At 41.5% G+C, this 12,143-nt stretch overlaps 2 protein-coding genes across 3 annotated transcripts; one reads left to right on the forward strand and one right to left on the reverse strand.

The window, feature by feature from the left end:
• Positions 1-280: 280 nt before the first annotated feature.
• LOC131272846 (lysosomal acid phosphatase) lies at positions 281-2,100 on the forward strand. The gene is made up of 4 exons (XM_058274713.1): positions 281-383; positions 509-776; positions 842-1,084; positions 1,153-2,100. Exons 2-4 carry the CDS (start codon positions 528-530, stop codon positions 1,840-1,842), a joined length of 1,182 nt encoding a protein of 393 aa, XP_058130696.1. The 5' UTR covers positions 281-383; positions 509-527; the 3' UTR covers positions 1,843-2,100.
• Positions 2,101-4,093: 1,993 nt separating this feature from the next.
• LOC131260933 (serine-arginine protein 55) lies at positions 4,094-10,773 on the reverse strand. Of its 2 annotated transcripts, none has more exons than XM_058262805.1 (8): positions 10,617-10,773; positions 10,240-10,390; positions 10,102-10,172; positions 9,851-9,940; positions 9,657-9,756; positions 4,972-5,045; positions 4,591-4,884; positions 4,094-4,514 (listed from the first exon to the last, which is right to left on the reverse strand). In XM_058262805.1, the coding sequence occupies exons 2-8, from the start codon at positions 10,363-10,365 to the stop codon at positions 4,223-4,225; spliced, it is 1,047 nt and encodes a 348-aa protein (XP_058118788.1). In that variant the 5' UTR covers positions 10,366-10,390; positions 10,617-10,773; the 3' UTR covers positions 4,094-4,222. The 2 variants fall into 2 exon arrangements, with proteins under 2 accessions (XP_058118788.1, XP_058118780.1); XM_058262797.1 differs by having other exon boundaries at positions 9,842-9,940.
• Between the last annotated feature and the right edge of the window lie 1,370 nt (positions 10,774-12,143).

A 12,143-nucleotide genomic window follows, 5' to 3' on the forward strand; every position in this document is an offset into this window, starting at 1 on the left:
AAACCTCTTCGGTCATTCGTCTCGTTGAACAAAATTCAACGACTGCTATTGTTGCACATTTTCAAACTTTACAACGAAATCAGATGTTGCACTAGTGTTAGTTTTGCAGAAAAAAGTGGAAAAAGTGTTGATATTCGCAACACGCTAAATAGGCAAATAAATCTACACGAAACCAAGAAAACCAACTGCGATTCGATCGTTATCGTACTTGATCGTGTTCGTGTGATTTCGTATTGCGCTTGCTTTTTACAGCTGTCAGTTTGTAGGTTTGTTTATTTACGACACTCAGCTGGCTCCCCAGGGTTATCAGCTAATAGCGATCGCGGAAAAACGAAATCGATTCTCTATTACCAGTCTATGAAGCGCCCTTCAGTGAGTTAGAGGTAGTTTTACTAGCAAGAGTAATATCTAAGTGACTTATAAATTTTCTAAATTTGAGACAATCTGCTTGTTGTATTATGTAAAGTTTTATGGTCCATGTGATAAATATAGAACTACCATTCAACAGGTACGCGAAGTAGGGAACGATGGGTACGGACTGTTGGCAGCCTGGCAAGCGAGGCCTAACGGTGTCGGTGGTAGTGCTGGGAGGTGCCTGTCTCTCGGTGATGCTGGCATACCTCGCGTTTGGTGATAGTACTGATGAATCCGGCTTACGGACGCTTCGCATGGTGAGCATCATTTTTCGCCATGGCGAACGTTCTCCGACCGACTTCTATCCGAACGATCCCCACCGGAACCATCATTGGACCGGAGGCTTGGGAGCACTGTCGGAGGTAAGTATCATTAAGCAAACACAATAATCTTTGCACTAAACTTTTCAACAACAACCCCACGGCAGAAAGGATCGCAACAGATGTACCATTTGGGCAAACTCCTGCGACCCCGATACTATCGGCTGTTGCCACCGAATGGATTGTATTCCAAAGATCATATGTCTATTGTCAGCAGCTATGCCGAGCGGTGCATTATGAGCGCACAGAGTTTTATGGCTGGGTTTTTACCCCCGCTGGAGAATACCAATCCCCTGCCGATACCATGGCAACCGGCCGCCATTAATGTATTGCCACGAGATCGTGACACGGTATGATGTGTTTTAATGGTATTTTGAAAGAGTAACGTAACCGCTTGAGTCCGTTCATCCCGTTACAGCTACTGGCGCAGAAGAAATACTGCCCGCGGTACGAAAGTTCGCTGCAGAGATTGATGGCCTTACCGCCAAAGGATGTGCGAGAAATTTATGAAAAAAACAGTGCACTTTTCCGCACGTTAAGCCAATCGACGGGAAAGAACATCAGCACGGTTCATGACGTGGAGCTGCTCTACAATACGCTGGAGATCGAGAAGTTGGCTGGCCTGGAGCTACCCGATTGGACGGAGGGCATTTTCCCGGATAAAATGTTACCGCTGGCTGTGCGCAGTTTAGCATTGCTCACCGAGATCCCGCTCATGAAAAAAATCAAGGGCGGTGCAATTGTCGGCGAGCTGTTGGACAATGCCATCCGACGGCGCACGGGCATTCTCAGCCCGGAACGGAACATTTTCATCTACTCGGGACACGACGTTACGTTGGTGAACTTAATGCGAGCACTGGATGTCATCAGTCAGACTACCACGGGCAAGCCAGACTTTTCGTCCGCGATTGTGTTTGAACTGCACCACAGCATCACCTTCGATGATGATTATGAGGTGAAGATCGTGTACTTTTACAATAGCGACGACAAGTACCCGAAGGAGTTTAAAATTCCCAGCTGCCCAAGCCCGTGTTCGCTGACGAAGTTCGAGGAGGCCATGGAAGCGGTACGCCTGAGGAACTACGATGAAATGTGCACACTGGTATGAAACTAACATTTGAAGTGCCTTAGCTCTAAGACAATTTAGATATTACCATGTGAATCTTCTGTTATTCGTTGATCTGTTAGCTATTTTTAAAATCTCGTTATATTAGATTCCTCATAAGGGTTGGTAGATGCAGATTAATAAAGAAAATTATTTTCAGGATTATTATTTTAACAAAATTTTGAATTTGTTTCCATCTACATAAATGAGTTATCGATAGAAGATTGAAAACATGATTTTTCCCCAATTACATTTAGGAAGGCACACGAAGGAATCAGTGATTTTTGTTTCTAAAATTATCAAGAAGCTCTTATTTAGTTTAATGTAATCTCTAGCTCATTGTAAGCGTATTTTATAAAGCAGGAACAATCAAAGTACTTAAAGACCGTGGGCTTTATCCGCACATTCTATGCAAAGTGATCTACCATTGTGTTTTCTTTAGTCCATGAAGCTCGTATAGTCCTCAATCTGTAAAGCTACCGAACAATACTTGTGAAATTAGTCCTGTTCTATGAAAAGGGTTACGGTAAGGGGAATATAAAAATAGATTCTGTTATTATACAAAATGCTTCCATAGTACGAGATACAAACCTTCCGAAAATTCTCATTCATTTCTAACTATATCAGTTCACTTTCAACCTATTGGTGGCACATAAATATGCGTAAACATAGGTTCTTTACCGAATTCCATACTCCTACGAACGTCGAACGATGCGAGTTTTTTTCTTACTAAGTGAAGTTGGTATCACTGCTCGGTCGTATACAATTTTACCGATGTTAGAGGAACTTGATACATTGGGTACCTATGGGGAATAAATGCTAGAGTAGTCGGTAAGTCTGGTCACACCTAAATCTATTTAAATGACGTGGACATTAAAGAAATAAACATTTCAAACGTATTTCCATGAATTACATAAGTAAAAGCTGCATACATTTTGTTTTTAAAGTTATCTGTGCTTTATTTGTATTTATTCCGTATGAAAAGTACTCTACACTTCTAGTAATGAAACCTATTGCTAATCTATTGCGTTACAATTACATTCAGTTATGCCGCTCGACAGAATACACCAAATCGAAAAATTGTTTTCAATCATTTCCTTATTCGCTGTTATTATTCCGGTGTTACTGCGACCAGCAACATCGTCAAGAAAATGGGCCAAACATTTATTTAGATAGTTGAGCAAGTGTTGATTGTCGATCGATGCTGCGTTTATGAGTGTGTAACTGGGTAAAAAAAAATTACAAATTTATCCGTGATCTTGTGATATTCCTGTCAACCATATTAGCCGTTTACCAACGATTAACGGGGGTCCACGACAGCCGAGCGGGAACGCCGGTTAGAAAATTGTTCCATAAGCGCCGAGGCGCTCTGTACGGCGTGGGTTTGAATTCTAACCAGACCCTCCCCTGTACACCTAGCCTGACTATCACCGATACATAAATGGAAAAAGTCTAGTAACGGTCATTACGCCAAAGAAGAAGAAGCTAATCGTCCCCAAACTTGATATTTATCGTGCACAATGACCAAAAGGAGGGAAGACTGTGCTTTCGTGAACAGATTTATAGCACGAAATTTAATCTAAGTATCTGTATCCAGTTTTTCGTTAGCACATTTGCAATAAGTTAATTTATTTGTAACCCTCAAAACAGAACCAATCGACAATCAGCTTTTGCAAAAATACCTTTAGAATAAAACTCATTTTTGCGACATTTTTGAGCTGAACTTGGAATGATCTCACAATGTGTTATGTAAATAGTAAACTCCCAATTATGCGTAGTGAAGGTATCCGTGGATAAGCTAGTTCCGGAAATAATCGACAAAATGTTCAAAAAATCGCTATAAAACAGTACATAAGCTTGATGAAAATGCATACACTCATGCCATTAATTATTTAGAGGATAGAAGCATTATTCACACCTTTTGGAACCTAAAGTTGCAATAGGGAAGCAAAACGGACTTGGAGAAGTGGGATCCCGAACACTTAAAAGAGCAAAACCAACTGGAACATCCGGGCATCCTCGGAAATCAACTGCATTCTATGCTGAATTCAAAACATGAATTATTTTACTTTTATTATAAATTTATACAATTGTGGGAGAAAAGTTAAGTTTTTCGTTCCTAACAGCAAACAATCTGATGTTGAATTAATATCTCTTCGTGATAGCACTGAGATCATTCCTTCATTTATTAAAAAGCCCAGACCGTCTGTTCATGCTTTACCTTTTCAAACAGTCCTATATATATGGAACTTAGTTTCAGACATACTGCTGATGGCTGAATTGTAGTTGATACGTAAAAGAAGTTATTTAAAAAAAAGTGCAAGTCCTGCAGAAAGTTGTTATTTTCGGCACGGTCAAATTATCTTCAACACAGGCGTGTTGTTTAATCTTCCATGCTTTCATTACGCTCCGGAGAGTGATCGTTATTTTTTGGTGATGCCGATCGAGACTTGTCGTGGGACTTGTCTGGCGATTGCGAACGATCACGGGATCTCGAATGGGAACGCGGTGTGCGTGACCGGGATCGAGAACGCGAGCGGGATTTGTTGTCCTTGGACTTGGAACGCGAGCGAGAGTGTGACTTCGAGCGTGAGCGCGAGCGGGATCTCGACTCATCGCGATCTCGTTTCGGTGATCGGGAGCGTGATTTCGACTTGCTGTTGTCGCGAGATTTGCTGGAAAACAAAAGTTATACATAAGCATCGTTGGAATTTGGAGAAATCACGAGGCGACTACTGCTATGCTACATACTTCGAACGTGAACGAGAGCGAGATTTTTCCGGTGATTTCGATCCATTCTTCGACTTCGAACGGCTGCGAGACTTGGAGCGGCTTCGTGAAGAGCGACGAGAGCGAGACCGGGAACGAGAACGGCGACGTGAGCGTGATCTCGAGCGACTGCTCGATGATCGGGACCGTCCGCGTCCATTTCGTCCATTGCGCCCACGGTCCTCTACCAGATGAATCCTGCGCCCATTAAGTTCGGTATCGTCCAACTTTTCAATTGCCGTCTTCATGTCGGATAGTGTTGCAAATTCAACCACACTGCGTCATCACATGGGGCAGGGAAACAAAAAAAACATTATTGCAGGCTATAACAATGGTCGTTTGTCCAAGATTCAAGCAGCTTACCCTTCATTTTTCCGTTGTTTGTGAGCATCTGCATAAGTCACCTCTCCAGCTTGGCGCATGTAGTCTTTCAAGTCCTTGAAAACCCGAATAATACCATCGGAGAATCGAAAGAAACAAAGTACAAAGAGACGGAAACGAACAGGTTAGACTGGATAATACAAAAAATCAATAAAATAGAAAATCTATAAGTTTCACAGGAAACACATTTTTCATGTTGCAATGAACAGTCAGCAAATACACTGATTCAAAAGCCTGCAAGAGGAAGTTGTATGAAGTTGAAAACAAAAAAAAAAACTACGATAGGTAAGTACGTAAACGGTCGTAAAACATTGCCCTTGGACGCAACACCACGCCACATGTTGCAAAACATTCAAATAAACAAAAAAATATCATCTCTAAACATTGCTTCGTTCCTGTAATCTTAATGTTATTGTTTCTCCATAATGAAAAGAATCATTTGTAGTTGTAAGGTCGAACCATCGACGTACATCGCACTTAGATAGTGTTCGCTTTGGACGGGTAAACGCCCGCCGTAGGTTTGATTTTCTCCAACGACAGTCCAGTCCCATCATCTGGTCTTCGCATATTTTGCTAGTTGCTGTGTTATCGTATTCATCCCATAATTATGCTGCTGTGGGAGCATATTGTTGTTTGCAGTATATTTGGGTAGGATCTCATGGTGCTGGCTGCTCCCAGATTTTGCGTGCGATCATGTGTGTTCCCTCAATAGCTGTTGCCATTATCGTTGTCGTCGATCCGATCCTCAAGTGCTTTTGCTATGCCATTCTTCCTTTTGGTACATCATGTCGTCCATTCCTTGATTCGAGCTGCAGAAATCATCCATGATTTGGTTTCCATTTACTTCCTTTGGAAATTGGACCTTTTGTTTACTCGAGTTTCATGATTCTTTTCATTATTTTTCCAGCTGATTATCCTAGCTTCTATGTACGTTTTCATTTTACTTTAAGGTTCAAGAACAAAACGTTTGCATTTTATGTAAAAATGCATACATAAATAGATTATCCGCCGAAGGTTCTTCAATGAGCTTCAGTAAAATAAATCTAAGGATAAGGCAAAACAAAGTTACTAGAGAAGAGCTGCATGATAAATAGAACTAGGATTGATTTTGATTAGTGTGCTATTGGAAAAACAATTTACTGCAAAAGGATAGCACTTGTTATTTTCCATGCGCTTCACTTGCCATCAACATTTATAACATGGGCCCAGTCGAAGACAGGACGCAAACAATATATTTGAAAAAAAGATGAACAAAATAGAGTTAGAAAAAAAAACTAAGAAAATTCGACCATTACCTTAGCGGCCGGACACAGTTATTGGCATTTGGGACAGTCAATCAATCATCTTTCCTCTATCATCCTCACAGAACCTCTCATTCGTTTTCGCCCTCCTCTCACATGGGGGATGAGACCTCTTATTGCTTGTTTGTGTTTAGTGTGCGGAGATGCGTTGCCGACACGACCCATGCAGTGTGTATCGGGACCATGACACCATCGTCATCTTATATGCCTGCCTCGTCACGTGGTTTGGGAAAGACCGTACACTCCTCCATCCATCCTTCGACCTTCTCTGATCTCCGCCGCGGCGCAGAGAATTGGATGTAAACAAAATTGAAGCACAGCGATCCGCATGCCTCTTCCCAGCGTGTTAAAAATGACCTCGAACCTTTATTCTTGCTCTAAGAAGATCGCAACTCGATGCCACCGATTTTCCTCATGCAGGAACAGCTCTGACCACCATCAGTCGGGTTGAGTAGACGGACGGCGGTACTATACACTAAGTGGAACGTGAAACGACGGTGCAGGGATGAACACGGGTATGATTTCCAGGCCGTACAACAATCCCTCTTCTTCCGAGTTTGTGCCTCCTGTACTGTTACATTCGGTGAACACGTTTGCTCGAATAGATGAGTGAGGTAAAAACGCATTGGGACGACAGAGGACAGCCATCAAAAGCTTGAAAATAGAAAAGAGAAAACGGATAGAGCATGCGCCTACGACGCCACGACGACCATTTCTGAGATGATGGGGTGCCTTTGCATATGCCAGCCATGCAATCCAATCCATCCACCAATCCAAAGCCACATCTGAGGAATCCAGGCCGTCCTTCGCGATTATTGGTTACGTGGCGATCCAGGCAGGAACGAATTGAAGATCTTCGCCTCAGCCAGGTTACGCTCTAGCCAGCAGACTCTTATTAAGGATGCTGCTCCTATTAAGGGAATGCCTTCTTGTGTCCATCATCCGTACATCACAATGCATCGTATGAATCTGAACCGGTCCACCATGCATCGTAGCGTCTTCTCTCATCTCGTTCGCTCGTTGATGAATATGCACAAGAGGTAGAAAAACTGTGTGATGCTCCAACTACCATGGCTGAACCAGCTGAATCGTCCACCAATCCAGCTAATCCGATCACAGACACCCATCGGGAAAGGAAGCCGGCGGGGGTAGAAATTTACGCTCCGTCTCTCGCCCAGGTGCATGAAAAGAAAGACTATCTTTCCTTTAAGAGTGTGCGACGTTGCCGACTACACGACGTAGACCCTGTTAGCGAGTGCGCGCGTCTGTCATGCTATGAGCCTTATTATCCTGTTTTGTCTTCATCCCACATCGCGTATTATCCAACCAGTCTACCAGGGGGAGCAGTGGTCCGTGGCCGAGCACAAATCTTCAAAATTAATCAAGGTGAAAAATTTTCAAGAATTAGTGTACCATTAATTAAAGGCCATTGTTAATAGAGATGCTTTAGGATAGAAAGAAAATGATAGAAATGATAAACAAACGGTACTTCTTTTTCTTCTCGCCAGCAAGTTAGTTAGTAGTTACGGACTCTGTATCCACAAAATAATAATGTTGTGCCACACGCGTCAATAGACCGCTATCCTTGATGGTGTCCTATCACTCCATCGGCAGTAGCGGCCTTGCAGACATCTGGATTTCCCCCTCCTGGTTTTGGCTGAATTCAGTAATCACTGCGTATCGACTATGATATAGGTTGATGTTCGCAAAGGGACTTCCTCAAGAAACGGTCGCATTGGTAGTACGATCAACGTTGCTTGGCGTACCCTTTCCTCTCAATAATACACGGTGGTCTGTCGATCCTTCCAAGATACTAGACACAAGAGCCAGCACCGATCGTTAGCCTACATCTTCTTGCTGGGCGTAGTGGTGGATTTGGATTCATACAGAAGAGGCAGGATGGAGGTTGATGTCACCGCTTTCAGACCATTATAGAACATCCTGTATTTTCACCAAGATCGTAGATAATCCATTGCATAAACGTTCAACGGTCTGGGGATTTCTTCACTTTAATGTACGTTTGGTGGACTCTCTGGATTAAGGAATACGTTTTTCATCTTTTGCCAAGATTGTAGGATGAGTTCAACAGGAGCAACCACACTGTTTTCTTGCGTAAACCCTAGCTTAACGACCCATTTCATCATGATACAAGGGCTGCCGCCTTAACAGGAAAGGAGTACAATACATAGATATAATTTTACTATAATTACTTGCACACATTTTATCGAAGTGTAGCTTATTGGTAAACGATTCATATTACATGCCCCTGATTATTAATCCATTCTTCGAACAAAACAAATCATATCTTTTCGAATAGAAAAGGCACAACTGATCCTGTCATTGTATTAATTTTGATACTTAATTGGAACGAACAATGGTTTTATAGATAGAACGACGATTAAAATAGCCTTATAGTACAATTTAGTAATAAAAAGGTAAAGATAAACCACAAACCATGCCTTAACAAATCTACCTAAACCTGCCATCGTTATATATTGCTAATGCTTACGAGACCGAAAAGTGAAATCACGGCGAAATTACTTCAAGGAAACATATAAAAAAATAATTTTGTTTGTTTTGTTATTAGCTTGCTTGTCATTCAAATCATGCTTGCCGCTACGAAGTATTCCTCTCAGATTTTTTTCAGTATGACTGAACCATCGTCGAGGTTTATATAATCGTTATTGTGGATATTGTGCGCTGATTTAATTAATCATTTGCAGTCCCTATATTTCCGGCCCATCACGCTGCAGTTCCTTGCATACATTTTTGTTATTCTGCTTTTGTGGCAGGTGTCGTTACAGTTTCCGTGGATGAGAGTCATCGAAAACGCGCCGTGTTATAATTGAGGCTCCTGGCAACTACTAAGGGTTTTAACTGTCCAAACCTAGCAATTTAAATCAATCAACCGTCGAACAATTCTGATTTATCCGATACCTTCGAGTCATGTGAAGAACTGTACAATATTAAACTGTTTTAATTTATTCAGAAAATGCGGATAGTATGTCAAAGGTAATATTTTTTAAAATGTGTGACTGATGCCAATAGTTTTTTCTTCTTCGGAAAAGTGTAAACTGTGTAATTGCAACCAACAATCCAACATAAAGCTTAATCTAGTAGCCCAAATATACAAGGTCAAAAATTCGATTGACCTATTGAATTCTTTGATGTTAGTATTTCAGGTACAAACAAAACGACCTACCACTTGAAAATTCTACCTAGAGTTAGAGAAGCTGTATTTCGTGTGCTATTTACACTGCCATCCGCAACGGGTAATTCCAGCATAGTTGGAATGTAAGTATTGCTTATACTAAAAATATCGCTTCTGCCTCTAGAATAGTAAATTACAATCTAAGTTACACATACCTGCCAGCTCACTCGGGTTGACAAATTTTCCACGATCAAACGATATTCGGTGCGCAGAGGGGGTCCATAGCGGGAACTGTTCCTGGAATTGCTTTTATATCTAAACAATAGTTCAAGGGATCGTATGTTATTAATACTAATCGGAGGGTTCCTTACTTGACACCCATCACGTTGATGTTACTTACTTATCGTACCTTCCACCACGACGATCCCTATCGTATCGATCTCTCTCGCGGTAGCCACTCGGACCACGGGCCGTTCCACGAGCAGGTTCGACGACGACCCTGAAAATTCGATGGTTATTAGAATTAAAATACAAATTCGATTCTTCATAGATAAAAGATAACAAAAAACATTGCATGTCCGAATCCAAGAATCAAAAGCAACAAAAATCACTTTACAATGAGACGTAAAGGTGTAATTGTAAGTGAGTCTTTCTACGTACCTTTCTCCCAATAATTCTTTCCCGTTCAATTCGTAAACGGCGTCATCAGCATCCCGATAGTCTTCGAACTCCTAAAATATAAATGGATATTTTAGTTAACTATTCTGTATCGGCGGAAACAAATCATCAATAACATACCACGAAGCCGTAACCATTCTTGATGAGAATATCTCTTGTTCTTCCATAACCTTTAAAAAAACGCTCCAAGTCGCGTTCCCTGACACCGTACGGTAAGCCACCGACGTACACACGCGATCCCACCATTTTACGATAAAGTAGCTTATGTGCGCTGATTATTGATAAAGCAACGAAAAAAGGGAAACGATTAACGATTTTTGTTTGCAAGATCTCAACCGCGCATCAAGCAGAAGCCGTTCTTTCTTCGCAAATGATGGCGGCTTTTACAAATCAAATATGGCGGCCGCTGGTTTACTGTGCCGACATGATGGCATATTACGTGGAAAAGCAACACGTTTTTTCTAACACTTTAAAAGTCGTATTCGAAGCAAACTTACCTTATTCGCACGCACTGTTTTGGACAGAAAGATTGCTATCTTCGAACTGAAGCAGACTTAGAACAAGATATGCACCAATATCGGCGACTTGGAGAAGAAACGATCGACTTCTACAACGCGGAGCAGCTTCACTTCAACTAGAAAAACTTGCGGCAAACGTCTACACTAGAGATGCGAGGTCGGAACTGGATTGGCTGGTTAAGTGAGAGCTGTTCCATCCGATCCCAATATTCCACCTCAGCACGGACTTCGAGCGAATTAATCCGATCGAATCGAGCTGTCAATTTTCATATATCACGTTAAGGAAACCGAACTTTTGGCTGAATATATTTTAGTTTTGCTGCTATAAGACAATTGCATTGTATGCTTATTCTCCAAGCTACATATCTATGAACGTGCATACATCAATGTAATGTAATGTAATAATAATAACAAAAACTTCCAAGAGTTCGCTCCTTTGTCGGATTGGGATTTAAAAAGATGTTCCTATTCCGGACATTTTAACATCACTAGCTGACACTCTCGATAAAAAAATAGCTAGCGCCGCGCAGTTGGTAATATGTGGATTTTCAAAATTGACAACCGGTCGAAAAAAGTAGTGTACCATAAATCTTTATTCATTATTCATAATATTGAAACCTTATTTTGTTTACTTCGAAGGTTCACATTGTAGTAGAAATTGTGTCAGTATTTTTAACTATTAGCTTCGGTTGCAATAATGCGATGAAAATGTAGCTAGGGAGCCACTTTGACCTAGCAAATAAATGATTGTCTTATCGTTGCTAACTCAATGCCATAAAGTAAAAGGAAAATGCTCAGTTATCCTGTAAATTAATAACAAATTTAATTAGCATGAGTTTTCAGACGTTAACCGCCGTTTAAACACGCCTGGAATTCCAGGTGGCGGGAACGGGAAAAAGTAGCCCAGATTCGACAGAATATCCAGCGGGAACGAGCTTATTCGCCCGATCTGTCAAAGTGAAGCTTTGTTTACGTTTTAGTTTGTTTACGTGATCTAAATTGGCGGCAGGTAAAAGTGGAATTGTGAGTCATTATCAAATATAAAGTTTATGAATGGTGTTGTTGAGTTCCTCCTCCAAAATTTTGCGTCGAAGACTACTCGCATTTTGCGTCGAAGACTACTCGCATACCGACGTTGTTGTAGCAAGCGAATGAAACTTTTCATGAAACGTTTCAATTAAGCAAATGCGTCCGTTCCCGCCGGGTCGTAGTTTCGCGTTTTTTAAACATAGCGGGAACGAAATCCGTTTTTTTCATATGGAGTTTCCCGTCGTCCAGCGGGATTCCCGCGGGACGGCGGGAATATTCGTGCGAATACCGCTGTGTCTAGCCGTCGCTTTAGATTTTATAGCATCATTGTCGTGCTGCCGTTCGATTCGATCAAAACTAGTGGTGCGAAAATTAATTCCTTTCAAAAATTTCATAAGTCCTGATTTCCGAGTCCGAATCCCAATCCATCAAGCGCGTGCAGTTTCAACCTTCCTTGTATTTGTTATCAGCTGATGA

The sequence above is a fragment of the Anopheles coustani genome, chromosome 3 (assembly GCF_943734705.1).
Source record: "Anopheles coustani chromosome 3, idAnoCousDA_361_x.2, whole genome shotgun sequence".
Classification (NCBI taxonomy): Eukaryota; Metazoa; Arthropoda; class Insecta; order Diptera; family Culicidae; genus Anopheles; species Anopheles coustani.

Coding starts and splice junctions, on each gene's coding strand:
- LOC131260933 (XM_058262797.1), bottom strand. CDS start 10,365: ATGGTGGGATCGCGTGTGTACGTCGGTGGCTTACCGTACGGTGTCAGG. Junction 10,173..10,239: donor AGAATGGTTACGGCTTCGTG/GTATGTTATTGA, acceptor TTTATATTTTAG/GAGTTCGAAGACTATCGGGA. Junction 9,941..10,101: donor AAAGAATTATTGGGAGAAAG/GTACGTAGAAAG, acceptor TCGAATTTTCAG/GGTCGTCGTCGAACCTGCTC.
- LOC131272846 (XM_058274713.1), top strand. CDS start 528: ATGGGTACGGACTGTTGGCAGCCTGGCAAGCGAGGCCTAACGGTGTCG. Junction 777..841: donor GCTTGGGAGCACTGTCGGAG/GTAAGTATCATT, acceptor ACCCCACGGCAG/AAAGGATCGCAACAGATGTA. Junction 1,085..1,152: donor TGCCACGAGATCGTGACACG/GTATGATGTGTT, acceptor ATCCCGTTACAG/CTACTGGCGCAGAAGAAATA.